This window comes from Ctenopharyngodon idella, chromosome 17, assembly GCF_019924925.1.
Source record: "Ctenopharyngodon idella isolate HZGC_01 chromosome 17, HZGC01, whole genome shotgun sequence".
Classification (NCBI taxonomy): Eukaryota; Metazoa; Chordata; class Actinopteri; order Cypriniformes; family Xenocyprididae; genus Ctenopharyngodon; species Ctenopharyngodon idella.
Window position 1 is genome coordinate 33708463 of NC_067236.1, and position 27110 is coordinate 33735572.

General features: G+C 39.5%; 1 protein-coding gene across 1 annotated transcript in view; it reads right to left on the reverse strand.

Moving 5' to 3' along the window:
* Positions 1–288: 288 nt before the first annotated feature.
* LOC127498036 (otoferlin) overlaps positions 289–27110 on the reverse strand; it is a 40149-nt gene continuing 13327 nt past the window's right edge. The window contains exons 15-41 of the mRNA XM_051866895.1: positions 26395–26485; positions 26179–26295; positions 25935–26087; positions 23956–24145; positions 23744–23868; positions 23004–23138; positions 22764–22925; positions 22514–22633; positions 19803–19964; positions 19551–19713; positions 18532–18602; positions 18077–18106; positions 17459–17590; positions 17283–17340; positions 16190–16284; positions 15544–15687; positions 13470–13607; positions 13258–13385; positions 13008–13178; positions 11852–12012; positions 11573–11715; positions 11397–11485; positions 11222–11320; positions 10440–10681; positions 10171–10349; positions 9083–9183; positions 289–3066 (exon numbers count right to left, since the gene is read on the reverse strand). Of these exons, the coding sequence (XP_051722855.1) occupies positions 2886–3066; positions 9083–9183; positions 10171–10349; positions 10440–10681; positions 11222–11320; positions 11397–11485; positions 11573–11715; positions 11852–12012; positions 13008–13178; positions 13258–13385; positions 13470–13607; positions 15544–15687; positions 16190–16284; positions 17283–17340; positions 17459–17590; positions 18077–18106; positions 18532–18602; positions 19551–19713; positions 19803–19964; positions 22514–22633; positions 22764–22925; positions 23004–23138; positions 23744–23868; positions 23956–24145; positions 25935–26087; positions 26179–26295; positions 26395–26485 (3580 nt within the window). The 3' untranslated portion in view covers positions 289–2885. The remainder of the gene's footprint in view (positions 3067–9082; positions 9184–10170; positions 10350–10439; positions 10682–11221; positions 11321–11396; positions 11486–11572; positions 11716–11851; positions 12013–13007; positions 13179–13257; positions 13386–13469; positions 13608–15543; positions 15688–16189; positions 16285–17282; positions 17341–17458; positions 17591–18076; positions 18107–18531; positions 18603–19550; positions 19714–19802; positions 19965–22513; positions 22634–22763; positions 22926–23003; positions 23139–23743; positions 23869–23955; positions 24146–25934; positions 26088–26178; positions 26296–26394; positions 26486–27110) is intronic.

A 27110-nucleotide genomic window follows, 5' to 3' on the forward strand; every position in this document is an offset into this window, starting at 1 on the left:
ACCTAAAACAATGAGCGCAATGTGCCAATGAAAGACAAAAGACTGTTAACTGATGTCTTTATTTTGCCGAATGCAGACATACAAATCATGTTTCAATTAATGCATTTCAAACGTAGGATGTAGAAGAGATTAAAGGGATAGTTCACCCAAAAATTATCCCATGATTTACTCACCCTCAAGCCATCCTAGGTGTATATGACTTTCTTCTTTCAGACGAACACAATCAGAGTTAATAAAGGTCTTCTGAAGCAAAGCGATGCATTTATGTAAGAAAATATCCATATTTATATCTTTATAGACTATAATCACTAGCTTCTGGTAACAGCTGTATGTGTGTTCACGAGAGAGTTGAGTTCCGGCGTACGAGTAGACACTTCTTATGGTTTAAACAAATAGGGCTGGGCAACAAACTCAAGCTCCTCTCATTTTCTCATTTTAGACTCATTTTGTGACCGGTGTTTTGTTTTGCTCTATCCTCTGCCCTTCTGCATTCATCAATACATCATGCATTGGGTCAGAGGTCACTCTTCCACTGGAATCAACTCACGGATGGAAGCCAGCGATTCTAGTTTCTAAAGTTATAAATATGGATATTTTTCTTACAAAAACCCATCGCTTCACTTCAGAAGGCCTTTATTAACCCCCTGGAGCCGTATATTCTCTTATGATGGTTGGATGCACTTTTTTGGGCTTCCAAAAAATGGCACCATTCACTGCCATTATAAAGCTTGAAAAAGCCAGGATTTTTTTTTTTTTTTTTTTTTTTTTTATATATCTCTGATTGTGTTCATCAGAAAGAAGAAAGTCATGTACACCTAGGATGGCTTGAGGGTGAGTAAATCATGGGATCATTTTCATTTTTGGGCGAAGTATTCCATTAAGCTACTAAATGAATCTACTGTTTTCTCCTCTCAGACCCCCAGGAGTTTCTTGGCCATATAGCCAGGCATACTGTAGAGGAACAGTGCCAGAATGGCCAGAAGCAACAGTGCCAACACAATTTTGATGACCAGCCACTTGTATTGGTTGCAGACGAGATGGCGGATGGCCTTTAGCGGGCTAAGGAACCACAGCAATGCAATGTCAGGGCGGCTGGTGGGACAAAACCATTGAACAAGCTTTTAAAAATTGTGAACATTGATGATTTTTACATTTGTCTCATTGATGGCATGCACTATTGGCAGGTTCAAAGCAATAATTAAAATGTCTTCATGTGTAATAGTGCACGTTAGTGCTAATGCACGGGCTCGAGTAGCTGTTCAATGAAACCGCCTAGAACTTGAGTGTTGAATCACTAATGGAGAACAAAGATGGCTGTTCAATTTATGCTCACAAATGGATTTTAAATGTGCCTGTTTATTGTAAAATATTGAATAGACAGGAGTTGGTTCTCGAGTATAGGTGCAGAAAATGTAGCATGAAATGATTTTCGCCAACTGTTAATAAATAAAATGCATGTTTCGTTTTTTATTATTGATTTATTAGTAGCAGCCAAAGCACACAATAACACATTTTTCAGTGAAGACATAACTTCCAACATTCTGATAACCCCAGAAACGAATGGATATAAAAAAAAAAACATTTTACATCAGCACTGGACATGCAGAAGAAATGAGACCACTACATGTTTTTAGATTGTGTATGTTTTCTGAAACACAGAGTTAACAACTATGGTTGGAAAGTAACACTTAAAATTTGAAAAGCCAAAACTGCAAATATTCCCAAAAATGTATGAACTTTATGTTCTCAGTTGGCCTTTGCCCATTAATGCAGTAATGATTTTTTAACAAAATAAGTATATATACTTCAACAAACAAACATACATCATTCCAGGTGAAATAACACTGAAGTAATATATATTGCAGGCATTGGGAAAGCTTTTCAAGCACCTAGAAGCTTTTTCACCATGTAACCTGGCATATTGTACAGAAACAAGCCCAGCATTGCTAATATCAACAGTGCCAACACGATTTTGATGACCAGCCACTTGTATTGGTTGCAGATGAGATGGCGGATGGCCTTTAGCGGGCTAAGGAACCACAGCAATGCAATGTCAGGGCGGCTGGTGGGACAAAACCATTGAACAAGCTTTTAAATATTGTGGACATAGACAATTTTTACATGTCTCACTGATGGCATGCACTTTTGGCAGGTTCAGAGGAGTAATTAATGCCTTCATGTGTAATGGTGCACATTAGTGCTCATGCACGGGCTCGAGTGTTTGAGTAGCTGTTCAACAAAACCTGAGTGTTGAATCTCTAATGGAATACAAAGATGGCTGTTCAATTTATGCTTACAAATGGATTTTAAATGTGCCTGTTTATTGCAAAATATTGGTAATTCACGATTGGATTGATTTGAGTATATGTGCAGAAAATGTAGCATGAAAAGTGGCAAGATTTTAACCAAATGTTAATAAATAAAATGCACGTTTCATTTCGTTTTTTTATTTTTTTTTTATTGTTGATTTATTAGTAGCAGCCAAAGCACACAATAACACATCTTTCAGTGAAGAAATAACTTCCAACAATCTGATAAGCCCCAAAACAAATGAATTGATAAAAAAAACAAAAAAACATTTTACATCAGCATTGGCTATGCAGACAAATGAGACAACTACATGTTTGTAGATTTTGTACGTTTTTTGAAACACAAACAGCTAACAACTATGGATGGAAAGTAACACTTAAAATTTGAAAAGCCAAAACTGCAAATGCTTTTATAGCGTTTCCCAAAAAAGTCAGAGTTTGATGAACTTTGTTCTCAGTTGGGCTTTGCCCATTAAAACAGTAATGATTTTTAACAAATGACTTCAACAAACAAATACATCATTCCAGGTGAAATAATGAAATAATATCAAATATTGCAGGCTTTGGGAAAGCTTTTCAAGCACCTAGAAGCTTTTTCACCATGTAACCTGGCATACTGTACAGAAACAAGCCCAGCATTGCTAATATCAACAGCGCCAACACGATTTTGATGACTAGCCACTTGTATTGGTTGCAGACGAGATGGCGGATTGCCTTTAGAGGACTAAGGAACCACAGGAAGGTTGTGTCAGGACGGCTGGTGGGACAAAGAAAAACTCATGGTAAAAGTCTGCGGCACAGCAGAGGGCGAACTTTAGCTGTCATTATGCTCTGGGATTTATTCTCAATTTATTCAGACATGTTTAATGGGGGATTTATTATTTCTATTATTATATTGTTTCTGTAAATAGCATAACCAAATGGTTTATCAACACAGACAGCTCCCCTTGAAATGTTTAATTCAGTTAAAGTGATTTAAGTACATCGGCCCGGTTTCACAGACAGGTTTTCACAGGATTAGGCCTTTGTTCACTTAAGACATTTAAGTAGCTTTTATAAACGTGCCTCAGAAAAAAACATTACTGGTGTGAATCTTGAGACGAAACAATGGCACTGATATATTTCAAGATATGTTAGTGCAAGTTACTTCAGTTAAAACATTTTAGTCTGGGACTAGACTTAAGCCTTGTCTGTGAAACCGGGGACGGATGTTTCTTTGAATGATTCTCTGATGTAAAATTTCTTATTTTCTTATTGTTACTGGAAAAAAAAAAAAACTTTTTATATATTATTATTATTATTATTATTATTTATATATTATATAATATTTATGATGCACAGACAGTTAACACTGTCCACACGTTTAGTGTCATTTGATAAATATTCAGATTTGTCCATTTTGCCCAAAATTTATTGAAAGTTTTGTCAATGGATATAAAAATTGAAAACAAGCACATATTAGCTTTAACATTCTTTTTTTTTTTTTTTTTGTCATTATACTGACTGCCAATAAAACCCTTTTGCTGACCCACATAACAAAAACAATCCAAATCATAACATATGAGATTCCATGTCTGTTCTGATCACAAGATACATTATATAGTAACCAGGGGCCTCACTTATACAGCGTGCGTACGCACAGATTTGATCTTAGAGTGTGTGTACGCTTAAATCCATGCCAACGCTCATATTTATAAAAATGGTCTTTGATGTGGAAAAGTGCTTAGAGCCACATCAGGGTCTGAGCAGACATACGCACTTTTCCTGGTCAGATTTGGAAATCTAAGCTATTTTTGCAGCTCGCCAAGGATTTGGACAATGACTGGTGATCTTTTAAATGTAAATAACGTTAATTAGGTGTCGTTTAAAAGTTCAAGATCATTTGCGATTTATAGATTTCACATCTGAAAGAGAGGCGTACGCTCGTCTTCTGTGTGTACGTTTATTCTATGAATCACAAGTACGCACATCGGAAAAATGATCGTAAGATCAAATTTAGGACAGTTTCTGCGCAACATTTTATAAATAAGGCCCCAGATTCCTGTATGAACTTACCTCCTTAACAGTATTTAAGAATCAGGTTTACAAATAAACTGGAATGTAAAGTGAATTTATTTAAATTGGCAACATCTTCTCAAAGTTTCTGGGTAGAAGGTTAGGGTCAGGGTTAGGCAACGGTATTAAAGTACATCATAATCAAATGCTTCAAACTTCGTACCAGGCTGATATCTGGGGAGACAGAATTTACTTAAATACAGCATGTTTTAGAGATTTTGTGACAAATGAAGGAAAATGGGATCTATCATTTGAAACCTGAAAGGGGTATGATTCTAATTTTGTTAAAAAAATAGGACACGCATGTTAATGTAAGGTGGAGTATCATTCATTTTCTGGAAGGTATTAATGACAGGAGAGATTCCCTTTAAATCAGGATATGCAAGGCCATATTTTAGGCTTTTTTGCATATTTCTACTTATTTATTATTTATTTGTTCATTTATTTATTTATTTATTAGATTTATTTTACTCTTCAATCAATGCTGCAAGATCGCACCTTTATGAAGAGGACTGTCTCAAGTCCTTCTTGGGATGTCAGTTCTCGGACGAAGGTTGAACAGAGAGCTCCAAAAGTCGATTTGCAATCAGTTACCCACTTTGCGACCTGGAACATCATCACCCTGAACGGTCTGGTTACCAGGTGGCACTTGTCAATGAACTGGCTAAGTATAACATCACCATAGCCGGTATCACCAAGGCGTGGCTGTCAGGCCATGAGCAGCGAATGGTCAATGGCGCTACCATACTGCTCTCGTGCGATATGGATCACACAAAGGTAGTGGCATTAGTTCTGCGAGACTCCTGTATGCACGGCTTCTCCATCGGCGGGGACAACTCTCACTTATAGTCGCCTACACCCCAACAGAGGATGCTGATGCCAGGACAGTTTCTACCATCAGCTGGCTTCCACAATACAGTCATTGGCAAAACACGGCAAACTGCTCATTCTTGGCGACATGAATGCAAACCCAGGGCCACGGACTGCTGGCTTCGAAGATGATGTCTGACCATTCGGTGTGGGTCCTACAAATGACAATTCAGGCCGTCTTCTTTCTCTATGTTCCTCCGAGGGCATAATGGCCACTAGGTTGTGGTTTCGAAGATGAAATATCCACAGGTTTACATGGATATCCAATGATAGCCGCACAAGGAAGGAACTGGATCACATCCTGGCACGACCGCTCGGTATTGTTAGATCTTACCAAGTTTTCTGAGACGCCAGCAAATAGCGATTAACGCCCTCTTATTGCAATCCCTTTTAGACCCATATACAAGCATAAGCCACAGCCAACATTCAATGTGCAGATGCTGACAGACAGCCTCGAGATGGCCCAGCACTATAATGTCACCATCAAGAATAATTTCTTAGTGCTGGATGACCTATCAGAGGATGTTGAGATTGCATGGGCAACAATCGGCGATACTATCCGCACAGTTGCCAAAGACATCATTGGCTACAGAAGATCTCATCGGAAACCGTGGCTATCCCATGAAGCAATGGATACAATTGATGCGAAAGCTCGAGTCTGTTTAGCCAGTGACAAGGCAGAGTGGCTCCAGGGTATCTTTAGGGCCAAGGCAAAACACTACTGTGAAGCATATTACCAGTCCCTAGCAAATGAGTCGGAGGATGGGCTACATCAGAACAATTTAAAGGCAGCATACAGGACCATCAGCAAGATACAGTGTTCACGTGGGACTCAAGGCACCACCCCGATCCTTAGAGCAGATGGCTCAATATGCTCTAGTCAATCCGATATCCTGCATCGCTGGCGAGAATACTTCTCAAATGCACCCAATCACCCACCAGCTATACCATTGTTTGGATTTGACTACTGATTCAGCTCTCGATGATCCAAGTATATCACCTGGCACTCTAACACTGGATGAGGTCCACACAGTTATTCAAAAGCTGAGTCGTGGCTGTGCTGCTGGCCCAGACGGAATTCCACCAGAACAACTGAAATGCGCCATCAACTCTGTTAGCAAAGCTCTCCAAAAAATTGTTTTTGTGGGTGTGGTCTTCTAGGCATGTTCCTGCTCAGTGGAAAGAAGGAATTATTGTGGCTCTGTACAAGGGTAAGGGGCCAAGGGAATGAATGTTTCAGTTATAGATCCATCACACTTTTGTCAGTTCCAGGAAAGCTCACGTCCTGTTAGCAAGGATTCAATCAGGTTTTACTTCAGGCAGATCTACAACAGACGTTATCCTCGTTTCTATCAGAAATACACCGCAAGTTCATCCGTCCACTCATAGTAGCCTATGTCAATTTTAAGGCAGCAGGTGACTCGGTGGATCGTCAAGCACTGTGGAGCGCACTGCGGGGCATCGGTATACCAACTTTCCTGCTAGATCTCATTAAGGACCTCCATTCAGGCACTACTGCCAGAGCGAGGGTTAACGGCTCACTTTCTGAGGAAATCACAACCACCTCCGGAGTCAGGCAGGGCTGTGTTCTGGCTTCAGCACTTTTCTGCAGAGCCATGGATTGGATCATTGAGCAAATAGCATCACGGAAGGTTGTTAAGCTGCCAGAACATGACTTCACTGACCTAGACTATGCAGATGATGTCTTGTTGCTAGATGAGTCTGCATCAAAACTGGCAACATCTCTTGAGCATCTCAGGCGAAAGGCTTCCCACCTGGGCCTACACATATCATGGCAAAAAAACAAACTGCAGAGCTTGGGCAGTGGATCCAATATTGGGAATACCACTGTCTGGGGTCAGCAGGTGGAAAATGTCACAGTTCACAATAAACTCAGATGGAAGGTGCACGGCTGCACGTCGAATCAGTCTGGCTGCTTCAGCAATGAGGCCTTTTCAGAACCTTTGGTGTCAACAGAAGACCCAGCTTAGTACAAAACTCCGGCTCTATTCTACCTGCATGTTGCCAATCCTTCTGTACGGTTCCGAGACTTGGACTCTTCAACTGCAAGATGCCAAAAGACTACAGTCATTTCATATGTGCTGCCAACGTCAAATTCTTTGTGTTTGCTGGTTCGACCTTATGACAAATGCGTCTGTCACCCTACGCACCGGTCTGTCAACAATCACAGACATAATTACTTGTGGCCACATGGCTCTGTTTGGACATGGCCCGGCTTGAAAGTCATACTCCTGCCCATGGCGACCTAGCCAGCACTGTTGCCTGCCACACTGAAAAGACATTCTCCCACCAGCTGAAGCAGACCACCTGGTCGCTCTTGTCAGATTGGGGGCGGATCCATCTCCTCCCTCCTAAATGAATGGAACCTTGCCATTGGCCGTGGTCATTCATTTCGCATGACGAGATCGGGGCTACGAGCCATAGCTGCTCATGCGACTTGATGATGATGAATGCTAAAAACAGGAAAACATTAATCTAACATATACACAGATGAGCCAAAACATTATGTCCGCCTGCCTAACATGCTGTTGGTCCTCCGCGTGTTGCCAAAACACCGCCGACCCACGAAGCCTAGACTCTACAAGAGCCCTGAAGGTGTCCTGTGGTTTCTGGCACCAAGACATGAGCAACAGATCCTTCAAGTCCTGTAGGTTGTGAGGTGAAGCCACCGAGGATCAAACTTGTAGGTCCAGCACATCCCACAGATGGATTGAGATCTGGGGAATTTGGAGGCCAGGGCAACACCTTGATCTCTTCATTTTCCTCAAACTATTCCTAAACAATGAGTGCAGTGTGGCAGGGTGCATTATCCTGATGAAAGGATTCCACCAGGGAACACCACTGTCATGAAGGGTGTACCTGGTCTGCAACAATGTTTAGGTTGGTGACACATGCCCGGACCCAGGGTTCCCAGCAGAACATTGGCCAGAGCATCACACTCCCTCCACCAGCTTGTCATCATCCCACAGTGATCCTGGTGCATCACTTCCCCAGCTAAATACAGCACACACACACGGCCGTCCACGTGATGTAAAAGAAAATGGGACTCATCGGACCAGGCGACCTTCTTCCACTGCTCCAAGGTCCAGTTCCAACGCTCATGCCCGTTGTAGGTGCTGTCAATGGTGGACGGGGTCATCATAGGCACTCTAATTGTTGTGACACATTCCTCCCATAACCATCATTAAAATATTGTGTGACTTGTGCCACAGTAGACCTTCTGCTGGCTCGGACCAGACGGGATAGCCTTTGTGGCCTTGTGCATCGATGAGCCTTGGGCGCCCAACGCCCTGTTGGTGGTTTGTGGTTTGTCCCTCCTTGGACACTGTTAGTAAATTCTCACCACTGACTGGGAGCAACACACAAGCCTTGCCGTTTCTGGCCCAGTCAAAGTCGCTCAGATCTTTATTCCTGCACATTTATCCTGCATCCAACATGATTATTACAAGAACTGATTGTTTGCTGACCATCTAATCTAACCAGACCTTAATATGTGGCCCTGTTAGAAGATGATCAACGATATTTGCTTCACCTGTGACTGGTCATACATAATGTTTTAGCTCATCAAAATCAATCAGTCAAAACCCATCAAACCTTTGCGATTGACAAACTATAATGACTGCTTTCTTTGGGGGTGGGGGATGTTGTAAAAAATCTCTTTTAAAAAATTGTATGATAGTATATTTCAGCATTATAAGTATAAAGTGATGTATAATGTGTAGTTCAACAAACAAAAAGTTTTAAGCTAGTGAAAGTGAAAATTGTCAGTGGCAAATGACTGAAATATTGAAGGTAGATGTAAAAGTTGGTGTAAATGCTGATCTTACTTTGGTTTCTCTAGAGGCTCTGGTTCATTGCGTCCTTCGCCAACAGGACTCTTCTCTGCCTCCTCACCTGTCAGCAGGTGAAGCTCTGCTTCTACTTTTCCCTTAAGGGATAAAAAACCCATTAAACTAAACATCAGAGCTGAGCAAAAAATGCTGTTTTAGGAGTAACATTTTATCATTCACAGGTTAACATCATGCAAAAAAAAAAAGTGATTTACTCACTCTGATGCGTTTACAATTTGTATGATTTTCTTTCTTTTACTGAACACAAATGTTCAAAACACAGTTGAAAGATGATTTTTACTACCAGGCTCCAAAAATTAAAAAAAAATATCATTACTGTAGTCCATATGGTTTGCGTTGTTGTTCAGAATGTTGTGTATCATGCAACTGAGTTATGCAGAATATGCAGAAGTGTAAGATTTGGAATTTGAAAGCATGGAGGGGAAAATTTTTCAATTTTGGAATATTGCACATATAGTAGTCATACTTCATGTGAAATCTACCAGCCAACTACCTCGTGTGATGGGTCCTGATGTGTAAGCCAATGAACTTGCATGCATTTAAATAGACTAGTCCTAGTGTCAATGTAAGTTCATTGTGTTTACATCACTTTCACCCTCCTCCTCCCCAGCACCACCTGTCTATATCTGCTATATCTGGATTCATGTATGTCTGTTTGTGCAGCCACAGCTTAGATGCTCACTGACACATGTTTGTGTATGTCTTGGTGTAACGGATGTTAGCCAGTTAGAGCTGTGTGTGTGTAAACTCCACTCCCTTGGCCTCTTGAAGCGCACTAGCGACTGATACTAGAGGCTGCGGTTTTTAGCGTCCTTGTTAATGGTAGGACTGGTTACATTGGCATACACAAGCTGAATTTTCAGCATCATTATTCCAGTCTTCAGTGTCACATGATCCTTCAGAAATCATTCTAATATGATATAATATTTGATGCTCAATTGATTTACAACGTTTTGACAAGCAGGCATCATTTTGCGAAGTAATTGGTTCAGTTGACTCAAAGTTTAAAACAGCTTTGTTTCTCTTATCACTAGTGTTATTATATTTATTTGCAGGTCACTTACTGTAATTTCCAACTCATCATTTTCATCTCGTGCCACAAACGGCCACCAGCCTTTAATTCTCTTCTGTTTGAAGAGGTTGACCATGGGCATATCTTGCTCATTAAGGACCATGTCAATGGAGCACTGCTTTGCTGTCTTTGCACCTCGAGGAAATCGATTCAGGTCAAGTTCGATTGCACCTGAAACACACATGTGACCATATGAATGAAGGCCATTAAGACTGAGCCTGAATATAAAATGACTTCACAGATTAAAACACAACAGCACACCCAAGAAGTCGTCTGCAGAGAAATGATCTGCGTCCCACACTTGCAAATTCAGTCGGGCAGGAATTTTATACTCAGTCTCATCCCAAGAAAACATGGACTCTTTCTTTGAGATGACGATCTTCTCTTCGGCCTGTAGGTAGTCGAAGGGATAAATAAAGCGCCAGTTGAAATTGCCCTCTCCGGTCAGCGAGTGATAGTGGACGTCTGTGTCCTGCTTGTCTTCTTGTTGGCCTTTCAGCCATCTGTTGGTCACAAGTTGCATAGTGATGGTACAGTTAGTTGGTACCCTTCTGATCACAAACGCTATATATATTTCTGAAGAATCACGTGACTTTTATAGAGTTTATATTTCACAATTCTGAGAATAAGGCAAGAATAGCATTAAATAAAGTGAGAATTGTGAGATATAAATGTGCAATTATGAGAAAAAAGTAAGAATTGTAAGATAAAAATTTGGAATTTCGAGAAAAAAGTTAAAGTTAATTGTTATGTACAAGCTCACAATTAGCTTTTTTAATTAGGAGTTTATATCTCGCAATTCTGACTTTATTTCTCGCAATTAATTTTTTTCTCACAATTCAAAAGTAAAGTCAGAATTGTGAGCTGTAAACTCGCAATTAAAACATGTAATTGTGAGTTTATATCTAACAATTAAGACTTTTTTCTTGCAATTCTGAGAAAAAAAGTCAGAATAGCAAGAAATAAATTCAAAATTATGAATAAAAAGTCACAGTCAGCTCTTTTATTTTTTTCAGAGAAAAAAAGAGAAAAAGATCCCGTACCCTCTAACAAATATGTCACTCGATTTTTCCCCTGTGAAAATGTCATCGTCCTCCAGAACGACTTCATCTGTGTTCCACACGATCACCCTGAGCTCAAATCTGTCAATGACGAAAATGTATTTTGAGTATAAAATATTCTGTATTTGGCCAAAAACTTTCACCAAGTGCTTCCTACTTCTTTGGCTTCCTAGGTGAAATATCAATAGCTGGTCCCGGTGCAGGCATATCCTTCGGGAACATGTCCACCCACATCTCAATTCTCCCCTACATCACAAGCACTCATATTCACTAACGGTTCATTATCGTCATTTCGTTATCTGACAGCGATGCTTTTGGGACATTATTCCTGACCTGCTCAATCCCAGGTTTATCAGGATTCAGGAGAGACCTTGTCTCCACGTGCTCTGGAACCAGCTTGCAGCCTATTCGTGGAATTTCTTCCCAGCGGTTTAGTACAGCCAGAGCCAGGTGCTCGTCCGTCTGTTTCTTCAGTCCTGCCGTAGAAAAGTATGTGCATTTGTTCTGATGTGCTGCTCTCCGATGGGAACTCAAGGTGATTGTTGCTAATCTACCAAGATGACCACCATTATACTTGTTCCCTTTCGAAATGCTTTGTGAAAACGTACATACCATTTTCATCCTCAAGTTCAGTTGGTCCTGTGTAAACTCTGTTCGCAACTTTCACTCTTCCTCCTGGGCCGTACTGGGGCGGATCCATTTTTCCATCTTTGCAGAGTTTGGCAAGGATTTGCGTTGGCTTCAATGGGTCTCTCCACACATTATAGCCATGACTAAAAGAAAAACAGTAGGGAAAGTTTTATCCATCCATCCTTTTTATGAAGCAATATTGTTACCTTCTAGCTACCTCAGATCATGACATTTTCCCATTCATAATAATGCTTATAAGTGATTTATAAGATTTATTACAGTGTTATTTTAGTATAACTGAGTTTCATCGAGTATTTATATATATATATATATATTGAATTTGGATACAGTTCTTTGCAAATTGTTTGTTGGTGAAATAAACATTTAAACAACAATAAACTTTGTTTTCATGACAGATTTATTCAAACCATAAATAGGCTAATGAAGACATCACTAACAGGTTAAGTAAAAATATAATAAATATTTATTTATTTAGCAAAATGCTCTTCTCTAGACTTACTTTTTTCCAGCTAACTAACGAGTTTATGGACACTGAATAACTTTCTTGAGGTAAATGATGTTAAATGACAGTCTAGTCTCCAAGCTGTTTTATTGACATCTTTCTCCAGTTGAAACGCTGATTGTTTCTGATGTTCACCCATGTTTATTTTGTGCTGTAACTAGTAGTAATGATCCGTGCTGTCACTTGAACTGAGGTGCTACAGCAGTTTAAGAAACCATATCATTACCGATTAAAATCGAGAAATTAATATTATCAATCCAGAGCTAGTGTCCAAACAGCTGACATGTTTAACTGTTGTAGCTTATCCACATTGTGTGCATGAAACACAGTCAAAACATGCCTAATTAAGTGCTAATTAAACATCTGTGACGATCCTCCAAAACTATTTCAGCTAAAAACCGAAAAGAGCTTTTTTGTCCAAAAATTTTTGGTAGCCAAAATTTCAGTGCATCCAAATAATATAGAACTTTATAGACAAAAAAACGAAACAAACAAAAAAAAAACTAATTAAAATGTTAATAAAAACTATAATAAATGATACTAAAATAACACCTCTGAACACAACCCCATCAGTTGTCACCAAGTGTCAATGTGTTTAAAAGAAGAATTGCATACATTGCATAGCCGGAGCTGATACCACATATTGCCCTGTGTTTGCTGTAGTAACGGTTCTCCAAGTCAATCTTCGTCTCCCCAATCAGGTCATCGGTTCCCACCAAATCCCAATCGTAGATGGACACAGTGAGGGTAGAATCCATTGGGAGTGTCGCTTCAATATCAAATGACCTGGGAGTTTGAAGGCAGTTGATGTTAGCATTAATATTATCTAGTAATGAATGAGGAGACTTTAATCAGCAGTACTAACTTTCCAAAAACAGGGTTGAGTTGTTTAGAGATGTAGTTCTCTTTGTCCTTGATGTCTGACTTTCCGAGCTTGATGGCGATATATGGGTCGGCCTTCCCATTGATGTCTGCGGGATGCAGATCTGTTGCCTGAGACAAAGACATAACAATTGTTCAAATGGCCAAACAGAAAAAGACTCAATGCACTGCTCTAAGGTCTGTGGTACTACATACCCTGACGACATAGACCCGGACGAGGACGTTAATCGGATCGTTATGTGGAATGTTCTGGAACATGCCCATGTTGGAATCAAATCCCGTTTCTCTATACACCTCATCTGATACAGGGACTTTGTAGATACACATGGAGCCCTAGAGGAAACACAGCAAACAAACTCAGAGATGAGATTCAGAAACGTTGAATGTGTTGAGTACATTTATGGATCACTCTTTGGGTCACGTTATTTGTATGGTAGAATGTTTACGAACTACAAAAACGTGTAAAAATTTGATTGATATTTACTGTATCAAACTGGAAAAGACACCCGTTTCATAGACCATTGATATACAGTTTCATATTGTTGAAATTGAAATCATCTGGGGCTTTCTTAAAGATTCTCTTAAGAAAGAAGTGAAGAAAATTTTGTAGTTGTTACTGAATTTCAAATTCAGCAAAAGTCACATCACATCATGAGTGATCATTGTTTACATCACCAATTATTAGTGTCACTGCAGAGAAATTGTGCACATCCCTAGTAACTGTAATATACACCAATCAGGCATATCATTATGACCACCTTCCTAATATTGTGTTGGTCCCCCTTTTGCTGCCAAAACAGCCCTGACCCGTCGAGGTATGGACTCCACTAGACCTCTGAAGGTGTGCTGTGGTATCTGGACCAAGATGTTAGCAGCAGATCCTGTAAGTCCTGTAAGTTGTGAGGTGGAGCCTCCATGGATCGGACTTGTTTGTTCAGCACATCCCACAGATGCTCGATTAGATTGAAATCTGGGGGATTTGGAGGCCAAGTGAACACCTCAAACTCGTTGTTGTGCTCCTCAAACCATTCCTGAACCATTTTTGCTTATCCTGCTGAAAGAGGCCACAGCCACCAGGGAATACCGTTTCCATGAAAGGGTGTACATGGTCTGCAACAATGCTTAGGTAGGTGGTACGTGTCAAAGTAACATCCACATGGATGGCAGGACCCAAGGTTTCCCAGCAGAACATTGCCCAAAGCATCACACTGCCTCCGCCGGCTTGCCTTCTTCCCATAGTGCATCCTGGTGCCATGTGTTCCTCTAGTAAGTGACGCACACGCACCCGGCCGTCCACGTGATGTAAAAGAAAACGTGATTCATCAGACCAGGCCACCTTCTTCCATTGCTCCGTGGTCCAGTTCTGATGCTCACGTGTCCACTGTTGGCTCTTTCGGCGGTGGACAGGGGTCAGCGTGGGCACCCTGACTGGTCTGTGTCTATGCAGCTCCATACGCAACAAACTGATGCACTGTGTATTCTGACACCTTTCTATCAGAACCAGCATTAACTTCTTGATCAATTTGAGCTACAGTAGCTCGTCTGTTGGATCGGACCACACGGGCCAGCCTTCGCTCCCCATGTGCACCCATGACCCTGTCGTCGGTTCACCACTGTTCCTTCCTTGGAGCACTTTTGATAGATACTGACCACTGCAGACCGGGAACACCCCACAAGAGCTGCAGTTTTGGAGATGCTCTGACCCAGTCGTCTAGCCATCACAATTTGGCCCTTGTCAAACTCGCTCAAATCCTTACGCTTGCCCATTTTTCCTGCTTCTAACACATCAACTTTGAGGACAAAATGTTCACTTGCTGCCTAATATATCCACCCACTAACAGGTGCCGTGATGAAGAGATGATCAGTATTATTCACTTCTGTCAGTGCTCATAATGTTATGCCTGATCGGTGTATGTAGCCAGTGTTTTGCTGTAATGCTTAATTGCAACAATCAATGTGAAACAACCCAATAAATTAATTAAACATTTTGCCTTTGAGGATGTAAGACAAGTTGGAGGTTATCTTAACGTTATTTTCAATGATTACGAATAAGATTCTTTTCAAAAATTTGAATTTTTATGCTTAAAGTCTTAAATTTGTTTTGTATACCAAATTCTGCAGTTAATGCACTGTGAACTAACATGAACAAAGGTTAATAAATGCTGTGAGAATGTATTGCTTATTGTTGGTTCATGTTAATGCAATAATGTTAACAAATGAGACCTTATTTTAAAGTGTTACTTTGATGAAGCAATGGATGACGACAAACCTTGAATTTGCCAATAAGTCTGTCTTCATCTGCTGCATTCTGCTCAACATCAGCATCATCAGAACACTTCCCTCGATACAGGTTAAAGGTGTGAAGCCAATCTTCAAAGGTGTCATACTCGTATTCAAGCTCTCTGTTGTACACCTGTAGAGGAAACAAACTCAACGATTTAGTGTTACATGGTGAAACTGGTTGTCCATAACTGAATGTCGCTCAGACTACATGAAGACATAATAGATGTCTTTATCATTAAACTGAACTGTGCACATGCATTTTAGACTTTAGAAGATTTTATGTTCTTGCACCATCCATGCATTAAATTCATGTCCTTGAATAAATGTATCATTTATCTTCATATTTACGAGTCTTCATATTAGGAGAAGGCTACTTTCTATGACCTTCCTATCTTGTGGTCACGGCCAGATTATGTAAACATGATCCTCTAATCTTTTGATTGTAAAGAAGAATCACAAACAACAGTGAGGAATCGATTCTTGAAATCAAGTCCATAGATTCCAGAACCAGGAATCTGAATCTAAGACTGGAATGGCTCTACCCATCTGATCTCCAAAGACATGAACGACTTCACCTCTGCCTTCCCTTTTCAAATATACTTTTGTTGTTAAAGACCTGACAACAAATGTACCTTCAGCTCTTCTATTTTGTGCCTCTTCTTCTCTGGTGCACCCTCCCCAGGCATGGCTTTGTTCTTGTTTCCCTTTCCTCTCTTCTTCTTGGTTCCTTTCAAATCGGAGGCAATAAGAACATATTTGGACGTCAGTGCAAAGAACAGAAGAGAACAAACAAGCATTGATTTTCATGCAAACTTTTATTTACAGGACTATGTATGTAGTAAGTGTGGATTATATGTAAATATCTGCCAAATAAAATCCAGGCAGTACTAAAAAAATAAATGATAAATTATAATTTTTCTTGAAGTTGCCTCTTCATTGTAGATATTTCTTACATAATGAATTGTCTTATGCATAAATATATTATGTGCTAATATCAAGGTATGTCTAATTTAATGGGGAAACACTTGCCAAACTCACATTTTAATCTTTACTGATTCTTATAAAGTAAACACAAGAATAACTTTTATATTGTTAGTAATAATTTACTGGACTGAAACAATTTTGGTTTACTTGATTTTCCAGACATATTTTGTTTTAGAAAAATGAGTATCAAAAATGATCATCATCTTTTGAGGAAGGTTTATTTGTTCATCTCTCAATCATCATTGTATTGCATTATATGTTTTAAAACTACAGAGATTTGATCATAAAACTAAGCATTTAAATATCATCTTAAGACGTGTTATTGTCGGATATTGATATTTTATATGCATTTTATGTCAGTATCTGCTATACTGTTATAAAGATCTCGTTGATTGACAAGCATCAGAATTTCATCTTGCTTTTTATCCATATTAATATCAGCATCCGCACCAAATTGCATATTTTTGCACAGTTTTGCAGCAGTTTTTTCCCCATATTCTCACTATATCAAACTATATGAGCCATAAAAGCCTGATATGAATATGATACTCAACAAAGTATGACCTGTATAAACCTGCAAACTTTTTTTTTATTTTTTTATTTTGTCTAAAGGTTCAATAAACTGTTCCATTAAAAAAAAAAAAAAAAAACCTTGATGCAGTGCAAATTGATGGATGTTAGATTTCTACAGCTGTCTTGTGTTAAAGACATAATCAGTGACGTTGCTTCAGTTACCTCCACCCTCTCCAGAGTCAAACTCTTCCTTCTCTTCAGCTTCTGCTTCTTGTGCTTTAATGATCTAAATCATTAATAAAATAGCATACAATTTTCTCAGTTTAAAAAAAAACTGAATCATGCATTTTTAAGAATTGTCTTCTGGCAACTGTAAAATAATTTCATTCTTCTATAGCTCTCACCTCTTTCAGTGTTTCAATCGAGGCAAAGTATTTGGACCACCAGTCCAGCATGCTTTCATCCAGTTCCTCCTCTTCAACCTCTTCACCCTTCTTGCGCTTCTTTTTCCCTTTCCCACCTTTCTCATCATCTGGCTGTCACAATGTTCAAGTAACAAAAAATTCAAAAAGCACTTTTCACACAAAAATAATGAATTTGTAAATGTTAATGTTTTCCCAGCTAACAGGGAATGTTCTCAGAACTTTGGATAACGTTGTAGCAAAGGTTATGAACAAACGTTCTTCCAGTAACGTTAATAAAATGTTCATTCAAAGTTATCTGGTCTTTAATAACGTTCTCATAATGTTTGCACAAAAACATTTAGTTGAATGTTCTTCTAACGTTTTTTAAATGTTACTTGTTTCAGAAAGTTCAGAGAACAGTCAAAGGTAACGTTCACATAATGTTTGCAAAATGATAAAATGGAAATGAAAATGGGACGTTTTCAGAAATAATGTTTTCATAACTTAATGGGAACATTAGAAAAATGTTCTTTGAACATATTTTGTTAGCTGGGATGATGTTACAGGCAATAAAAAAATAATAATAAGAAAGAAACACATCTGATACTGTATACATACCATATCAACTTTAACCACAGCATCAGACGCCTGAAACAGATTCAATAAAATGAACAAGTTCAAAAGTCAGCTTAAAGCATAATCTCTTTTTAAATAATTAAACAATACATTTTTTTATTTATTTATTTTTTTTTAAATCTCTATTGTGTTAGAATATGATTTACAGTACCAGCCAAAAGTTTGGAAACAACTACTTATTGTTTATAATATCTAATAGTGCAGTCATGAAAACTGAAGAAACATAAATGCAGTCTGCATGATGTAATGATGAAAACATGTGACACAAATGAAAACTCTCTTATTTGATGGTACGGTGAAGAAGAAATATGCATCACTGCAAACTTGGCTGCTTTTGTGTCACTATTCAATCCAACGCCTTAAAAAAAGTACATTTATATGTGTGTCCAAATGTTTGACTGATACAGCTAATAGACATATTTTGTAAAGTTTCCTACCGAGTCAAGTTTGACCACTGTCTCAATCTTCTTCACGGCAGGTTCTGGCTCTGTGTGGATCACGACCTCCTCTGTAGAGGAGAAATATTATATTATATTATATTCCTTATTTCTCAATGCTTGGTACAGCTGAGAAATAAGGAATATAAAAGTATACACTACTGGTCAGACGTTTGGAATAATTATTTATATATATATATATATATATATATATTTATTTGAAAGAAGTCTCTTCTGCTCACCAAGGCTGCATTTATTTGATCAAAAATACATTAAATAAATACAGCAATATTGTATAAAATATATATTTTTCAGGATTCAAAACAACATTTATTTGAAATATATTGGAATTATTATTTTTTTCTTTCTTCTTTGATCTTACTTACCCCAAACTTTGAATGTTATTGTATCACAGTTTCCACAAAAATATGAAGCAGCACAACATTGATAATAATGATAATAATCAGAAATGTTTCTTGATCATCAAATCATCATATTAGAATAATTTCTGAAGGATCATGTGACACTGAAGACTGGAGTAATGATGCTGAAAATTCAGCTTTGATCACAGGGATATCACATAGAAGACAGTTATTTTCAAATTGTGGTAATAATTCACAATATTACCATTGTTACTGTATTTTGATCAAATAAATGCAGCCTTGGTGAGCAGAAGAGACTTAATTTAAAAACATTAAAAAAATCCTAATTATTCCAAACGTGTAACTGTTAGTATATATGCAGTTGTTAAATATGGGCACATATTTATCAGTGTATTTTAGTTTGGATCTGCAGCCTTAGCATGTCTTGCAGTCCATATTCTGGACTGTAGTGGATTGCAGAAGTTACTAAATCTAAAGGTTCAAACATTTTTCCATTTCCAATATTTAACAAACATGACAAATGTATTATTATTTAAATGCTCTTAGATGAAGGCTCACATCTATGCCATGGATGCTATAAGCTTATCAACTAAAGATACATATTTAACAGCTTTCATCTCAGCCCTGCACACACACCCATAGCAGACCAGCTGTTGACACTCTTGTCCGCCGGCCTGTAAATGAATTTGCGTAGAGATGTGACGGCATGAGAGCCGACCAGCGTGTAACGGCCAAACGCCCGGCAGTCCACCACCCGAATGTTCAGAGGGGGATGGAGAAGCTCGTTCTCAGGCAGGTCCTAGGGAAAAATCATCAACGTTATCAAATGATTGTAGTGCAATCAACATCATTATGAAAATCCCGAGATATAAAAGTGTGAAAACTCACCACTTCAAACCACTTAACCAGAGTGCTGAAGTTGGGGTTTTTCTTGTAGTTCTGAATGAGCGCTGACTGAATGCCTTTCCCTGCACACTCGATGTCCACGCGGGGACGGTCAACTTGAGCCAGGTTCACCCGCTTCAAGTCCCTCAGGCCCCAGAAGAGAACCTGCACAAATATTTTGCTCATTTATATATCCAAAAAAATTTTTATAGCTGTATGAGTGCACCTCGCTTTTTTTTTTTTAAGTGGGCACCAGTGATGGTTCTGGCACTTCTTCACAAGACTGTAAGTCTAGTGGTGTAATTTTGTAGTAAGGGACATGTTCTAATCCTGATACAGTATATACATTTGTATAATAAACCAAACAAAACTGCAACTGATTGCTGTTCTTTCTCACGGGCAAGGCTTAGAGAGGGTTCCTCTGGTCCCGCTTGTATGTTTGCTGGGGGCCTGGCTAGTGCTTGCTGGCTCATTGGGACCATCAGACTCAGCTATGCGATTCATTCGGCGGGCCCTTCACAGGCTCCTGTTCAAGATGCTAATGCAGAAATGCAGTAATCCCCGAGATTACTTTGCAGCGATCGACCTGAAGAACACGTGCTTTCTTGTCTCGATTCTTCCTCGACATAGACAGTTCCTACGCTTTTCGTCTGAGGGTTGAGCATTCCAGTACAAAGTCCTCCCCTTCGGACTGTCCCTGTCACCTCACGTCTTTACGAAGGTCGTGGAGGCGGCTCTCGTTCCATTGAAGAACGGGAGTTCGCATCCTCAACCATTTTGAAAACTGACTCATACTGGCCCACTTGTGAAAGCAGTTGCCATCTGGGGTTTCGGGTCAACTTGGAAAAGAGCAAACTCTCCCCCGTGCAGAAGATCTCTTTTCTCAGTATGGAGTTGGACTCGGTCACCCTGACAGCATGCCTCATGAAGGAACGCAGTCTGCAACTCGCCCGCCATCTCCTCTTATGCTCAGTCATGCAGCTGATGAGCTCTCATGATTGCCTACGCTTCAAGGAGAATGGAGACTCCATCCCCAGGCTGTCCAGCTGATATGGAGATGCTTCGGAGCCGCACAAGTAGACCTGTTGTCCCACTGCCAGTTGTTTTACTCCCTGACTGATGGGACTCTTGGCACGGATGCACTGGCACACAGCTGGCTGCGTTTCCCCCAGTGAGCCTACACAGACACCGTGCAAAGTCAGGGAGGACGAGGAGCAGGTATTGCTAGTTGCACTCTGTTGGCCCCAACCGGACCTGGTTTCCAGAACTCACGATCCTCGTGACAGCCACTCGCTGGTGCATTCCTCTGAGGAAGGACCCGCTTTCTTAAAGACGGGGCACCCTATGGCACCCGTGTCCAGACCTCTGGAATCTCCATGTCTGGTCTCTGAATGCGATGCGGAGGACTTAGGTGATCTACCCCATGCAGTGGTAGACACTATCACTTCGGCAAGAGTGCCCTCTATAAGGCACGCTTACGCCTTGAAAAGTGGAACCTGTTCCGTCGAGTGGTGCTCTTCTCACCGAGAAGACCCCTGAAAATGCTTGGTCAGAGTCATGCTTTCCCTTCTGGAGGAAGGGCTGGAGAGAAGGCTGTCTCCCTCCAGCCTGAAAGTGTATGTTGCTGCTATTGCCGCACATCACAATGCAGTAGATGGTAAATCCATGTGTAAGCACGACCTGATCATCACGATCCTCTGTTGAGATCCCAATTCGTCAGTTCGGTTCTGACATAACTCCGTTCCCTCCTTCATAGAATGAGGGTTCCATACGTAACCGAGACGTTTTACTTCACCATCATGATTTTCTATAAAGCTACTTTGAAGCAATGTGTATTAAAAAAAAAAAAAAACAAAAAAAAAAACGCTATACAGATAATTTTTACTTGATTTGACATATTTTGGCTTCAAACTGATGAAATTCACCAAAAGGCGATGAATTTTGTACCTAAATACAATAATCGTGTAACATTACATTTATAAGTTGCCTAGGCTTCAAAATGACACATATACAGATATATGTTGGTGCAGCTATTTGTGTGAAGGATAACCGGAAAATTTTATTAAACTATACGGAGGGAAAACACACACACAAATCACTTGGTTTTTCCGTCAAACCGAAAACTTTTATTTTTATATCCATTTATGGATGACAGTGCCACATATACGTGATCAGTATGAGGGCACATCCATTACAAACGTTAACAATATATACATATATATATTTTTTTTTTTGTAAAAAGTGTGTCATCTCATGACAACTGTGGCACATCTTGATTATGCTGAGTTAGATGCGCTCTTGGGTCAACATATTTTGTTGATCCTGGAACAACATTCCTCTCCAAAAATGTAGCACTAATCATATCCCTACCCCTAAACTTAACCATACCCATAAGTTATCCCTAAAATCAGAGGGAAATTCTAGGTAAATAACACTTATGTAGAAGCACCTAACCCTGGTTGTAAACCTAAACTTGACATAAACCATAAAGTTGTCCCTCACATCTGATTGGTCGATCGGAATGTTGTTCCAGGATCAATAAAGTTGTTGATCCAGGAACATGATGCACTTGCTGAAATTAGGTTGTGCATGACTGTGCACCTCTTTACAATAACATTTTAAATTTTACAAGATGTGTACAAATAATATTTAAGAATTAGAAATAGATTCTGAATGGTTCCTGTACAGTAGCTGTACTACTACAAGCAACTCACCTCAATTCGGTATTTACTCAAGACGGGTCTTATGCCAATAGGAACAGGCAGGATTGGACCACGATCGATATCTGTAGGTCCATCTATTGGAGGCAGGTCGGCTTTTCCAGCTGGTCCAATCTGAAAGATTTCCACAATACATGAATATATATTCACACACACACACACACACACACACACACACACACACACACACACACACACACACACACACACACAGATAAAGGTTTCTTGGCACTGTGAGATGCACCTGTAGCAGTTCAAAGGCAGCCAGCATTTCTCCTGCAGTGCCGTTTCCACGGTAGATCTGGTAGTACTCCAGTTGAGGAGGGAAGCGTGGCGGCCCGTAATGCTCATCTGACATCTTGGTTATAGGTTTAGCGAATGTCCTACCCATGAAGTCGGCTTTTCCCTTGAGAAGCAGAATGAGATTGGAGCACATTTATGAACGTTACAGCATGAAAAGCAGAAGGGAATGAAAAACACTCACAACAGTGTCCTGGTCATAGATCTCGATGACGATTATAGGAGGATCGTCTCTCAGTTCGCCAGCCTCGCCATAGAGCTCCACATTATCGAACACCAGCAGCTGATCCCATGTAGGACACAACGTCTCATTTAGGACCTGAGAGAAATAATCAGCTTATTACATCTTCCTTCGAATTCTTTGAACTTGGTGTGGTGATGTACTACATCAAGCAGTTCAATGCTCCTCTGTTCAAGCAGTAAAGCAGCACCAAACTACTTTTTTCAGTAAATATTTTCATTTCAAGCCTATTAAGATGTAATGTTCAATGCTTTATTTTTCCTCAGGGCTGGTTGTGTACATTTTATTTACTTATTTATTTATTTATTTTTTTGGCGCACTATTAGGAACATAATTGATAATCTATTTTCGATTTCAGTTCCTGAATATGAAACTTGAGTTGATGTACCGTAGCAAACAGGATGTGGAATTGTAATTTAATTAAACTTTTTTAAGTGTAGTTTTATTAATATTAATTTTATCATATAGCATTTAACTCTACCCCTTACATTACTCAGTACTTTTGTGATAAGTACACTGTAAGTACATTGAAAGAGCATGTACTGTAAAATAAAGTACAACCGAAAGAAGTGAATTCTCACCAAACAAGTCTTTCAGATGTGCTTCATGTTTTTCTTAAATTTGCACATTAAGGTAAAATGTCAATAGCATGTTGACACATTGCCATGAATCTTTTCTCTCACCTCTGTGACTTGACTGTGAGTAGAAAAGAAAACCCTGGCAAACGGGTCTGACAGGCCTGTGCTGTCTGCCGCAAACAGACTTCGAGCCTGATACATGTGAACCCTCAGCTGGAAGATCTGCTTCACTTTTGGGATAAAATAAAAGAGTTATCATCAACTATCTATTACCTAGACAATCTGAAGCCAATCATATAAATGCATCGGTATCTTACTGGTGTACATCAGGCTGATGGGGGGCGAGGACTGTATGCCAGGCCCTTTTACTGCCCTGTTCTCCTCAAAGCCATTAGGCAGCCCGTTCAAGTAGTCTTTGCGCTGCCTGCTCAGGCCGAGCCACAGGTACAGCTCAGTTTTAGCCTGAACGGTCCAGCCTGCAGGTCCAAAACTTTTCTTACCAGGAAGCTAGAAAGAGGAAGAACAGAGTAAATTAGTACTTGATGCTAAGGTATGGCCTGGTTCCACAAACAGGGCTTAGATTGAGCCAGGATTAGGCTTTAGTTCAATTAGGACATTAAAGTAACACTTATAAACGTGTCTTACATTACTGGTGCATCTTGAGACAAAACAATGTCACTGACATTGACTAAGATATGTCGATGCAAGTTGCTTTCAGTAAAGACAACTCAAATTTTAGCATTTTGGTCTGGGGCTAGGCTTAAGCCTTGTCTGTGAAACCAGGCATATATCAAGTAAAAGTTCAGTAAAAGCCAATTAAAGGTATCATATCATATTTTTTTATTATTCTTTTTTTTATTTTTTATGTTGTTTTCCCTTTACATTTAAATGGCTTGTTTTATGCTGCCTTGCAACTTTGTATTGCACAATTCCAAGTTTATATCTCACAATTCTAAGAAAAAGTAATTTTTTTTCATTAAGAATTGTGAGATATAAACTCACAATTGTGAGTCAGAATCCCAATTCTGAAAAAAGGTCAGAATTGCAAGAAATAAAGTCACAATTCTGACTTTTTCCCCTCAATTGCAATATTATATACCATTATAAAAAAGTCAGAATCTCAATTCTGAGAAAAAAGTCAGAATTAGTAATAGTCTAATTAGAAATAATTGCAATTGCAAGTTATAAAGTGTGATAAAAAGAAATATTAAAGTAGACCTATAATGCCCCTTTTACAAGGTGTCCCCAGAATGTGTGTGTGAAGTTTCAGCTCAAAATCCCCCACAGATCATTTATTATAGCTTGTCAAATTTGTCCCTATTTGGGTGTGAGCAAAAACACGCCGTTTTTGTGTGTGTCCCTTTAAATGCAAATGAGCTGCTGCTCCCACCCCCTTTCCAGAAGAGGGCGGAGCTTTAACAGCTCACGCTTCGGTCGCTCAACAACAACAAAGCTGGAGAATCTCACGCAGCCAAAATGAGGATTGTCAGTAACGGTGTTCAGCCTTACATTGTTCAAACCGGAGTCGACACTGATGGAGAGACTCAGGAAGAAGTTACAGCTTTTAGACGTTTCTGAATGGTTAGTGGATAAATTTATGTAGCTGCTGTGGAGTTGATTCAACTCATCCACTAGCATGTGCCGTCATGTTAATCTTTTGTGCAAATCCAGTGTTGAATTGACCCTCGTTTGTGAAGCAGTCCGGCACAAAATGACAGCATAACAACAACACTCTACTACAACAACTCTTCCTCTTCTCTAAAGCAGCCCAACATGGCCTCGCCCTCCTTTGTTGTGTGTTCTCGGGGGCGTGGTTTATGTAAATTTTAGGGTTTGTGATGTCACTAACACTTAATGATCAGGAATCTTGTTGCAAAAACACTCGAGTCGCTGGTTTGTAACATTTGAATTCTTCAGAAGGATCTACAGTGCGGCAGCTTCTCACATAGACGGGAACGTGACAAGCTTTCACACTCTTTACCTCATTTCACTCGTATCAGTTGTTAAAGAATAATAGTGTGCATCATATTTCTTCATTCATAGCTCACTGTGATTGAACGGGACACGTTTCTGATCACCCTGATTGCTGTTGTAATGCAGTCAAACACTGAACACGTTCATCACAAGCCGTTTTGGCAGCTTAGCTTCAATAGGGGAGTGAGTCGTGAGTTGTTTTCATAATACATGAAGGAAAACTTGATTCCCCATGATATGGCCCCTTTCAAGATAAGTATTCTGGCATAATAATGTGGTATCTACAGTTTTTAAGGCATGTTCAGAGTGCATTCATCCCAACCTTAAAAAAGATTGTCTGGACCTTCCCACAGTCCTTTCCGGTTTCTTCCTCGACAGAAGAGAAGAGGATGTCTTTGGAGGGAACGCGGGCATATGCAATGCGTTTGTTGTTGCTTATCATCCATATGTAAATATCTGGAACGCTATGTTGTGGCTATGATGAAAAACCAAAAGAATTTACATTAATTTTTACAGTGATTTGAATTGATCTATTTGCCCATATAACCAAGCATTTTGTGCACTACCTCATCGGACAAGAATCTCAGCTTGTGGAGGAAGTTTTGTGCAAGTTTTATTTTGTCTTTCACGTTGCTTTTCTTCACTTGTGACCGCATGGTCTTTGCTTGCTGGCCCATATTTTCCTGTCAGCAACAGACATAAAAAAAGCCATCAGAAACAGAGTCATATTTTAACATTAGTTATTAATAGCATTTATTTGTAACAGCTGCTGAGTGTTTTACCAGTTCCTGCATGCATAATTTCACCCTCTCCCTGTCCAGTTTAGTCTTCCCGGCCTGATTCTGGTCATTGTTTGCCAAAGTTACAAAGGTACTGAAAGAGATATGAAACTCGCTATTAATGTATCCTTCCTCTAGAGATATCAAAAATGGTGCAATGATAAAGTTTTGTGAAAATATAACAGTCGTTCTCAGGAAACGTTATCAGGTGCCATTTGTGCCTCAAAATTTCAGGATTTCATTTAAAAATGTTACCGCTGAACTATCAAGAAAACCACAAGTAAAGTATTTTTATAGATACTACTGTTATTTTGTAAGGGAATGTAGTTTTAAGAGTTTTTCTTTTTAGGCGAGAATGTAGTTGTTTAGACCTCAGATATGCGATTTATATGTAAACATAGTATCTATCTGAAAATTTGTTTAGACGCTTTCGGAGATGTGAGCTCAAGGCCGTCAGCGACCGTTCAGAGCTCGTGTACCCGCAGAGAACAGCTTCATCTCCGCAAGTCCTTCGGGAATTTGCCGCTGGCTCTTATGTAGATAGTAGTTAAACATGAGGTATAATTCATTTTGGGTGTATCAAACGGGCAATCTTTGATCTTATTAATCTATTACTTGTTCCAGAGCTAATAGATTTGGCTTAAGGGCTATATTAAGTTTCATAACTTTATTTACATTGAAATTAAATCCTGTACTAACTAGAGTGTTGCTTTTGTACG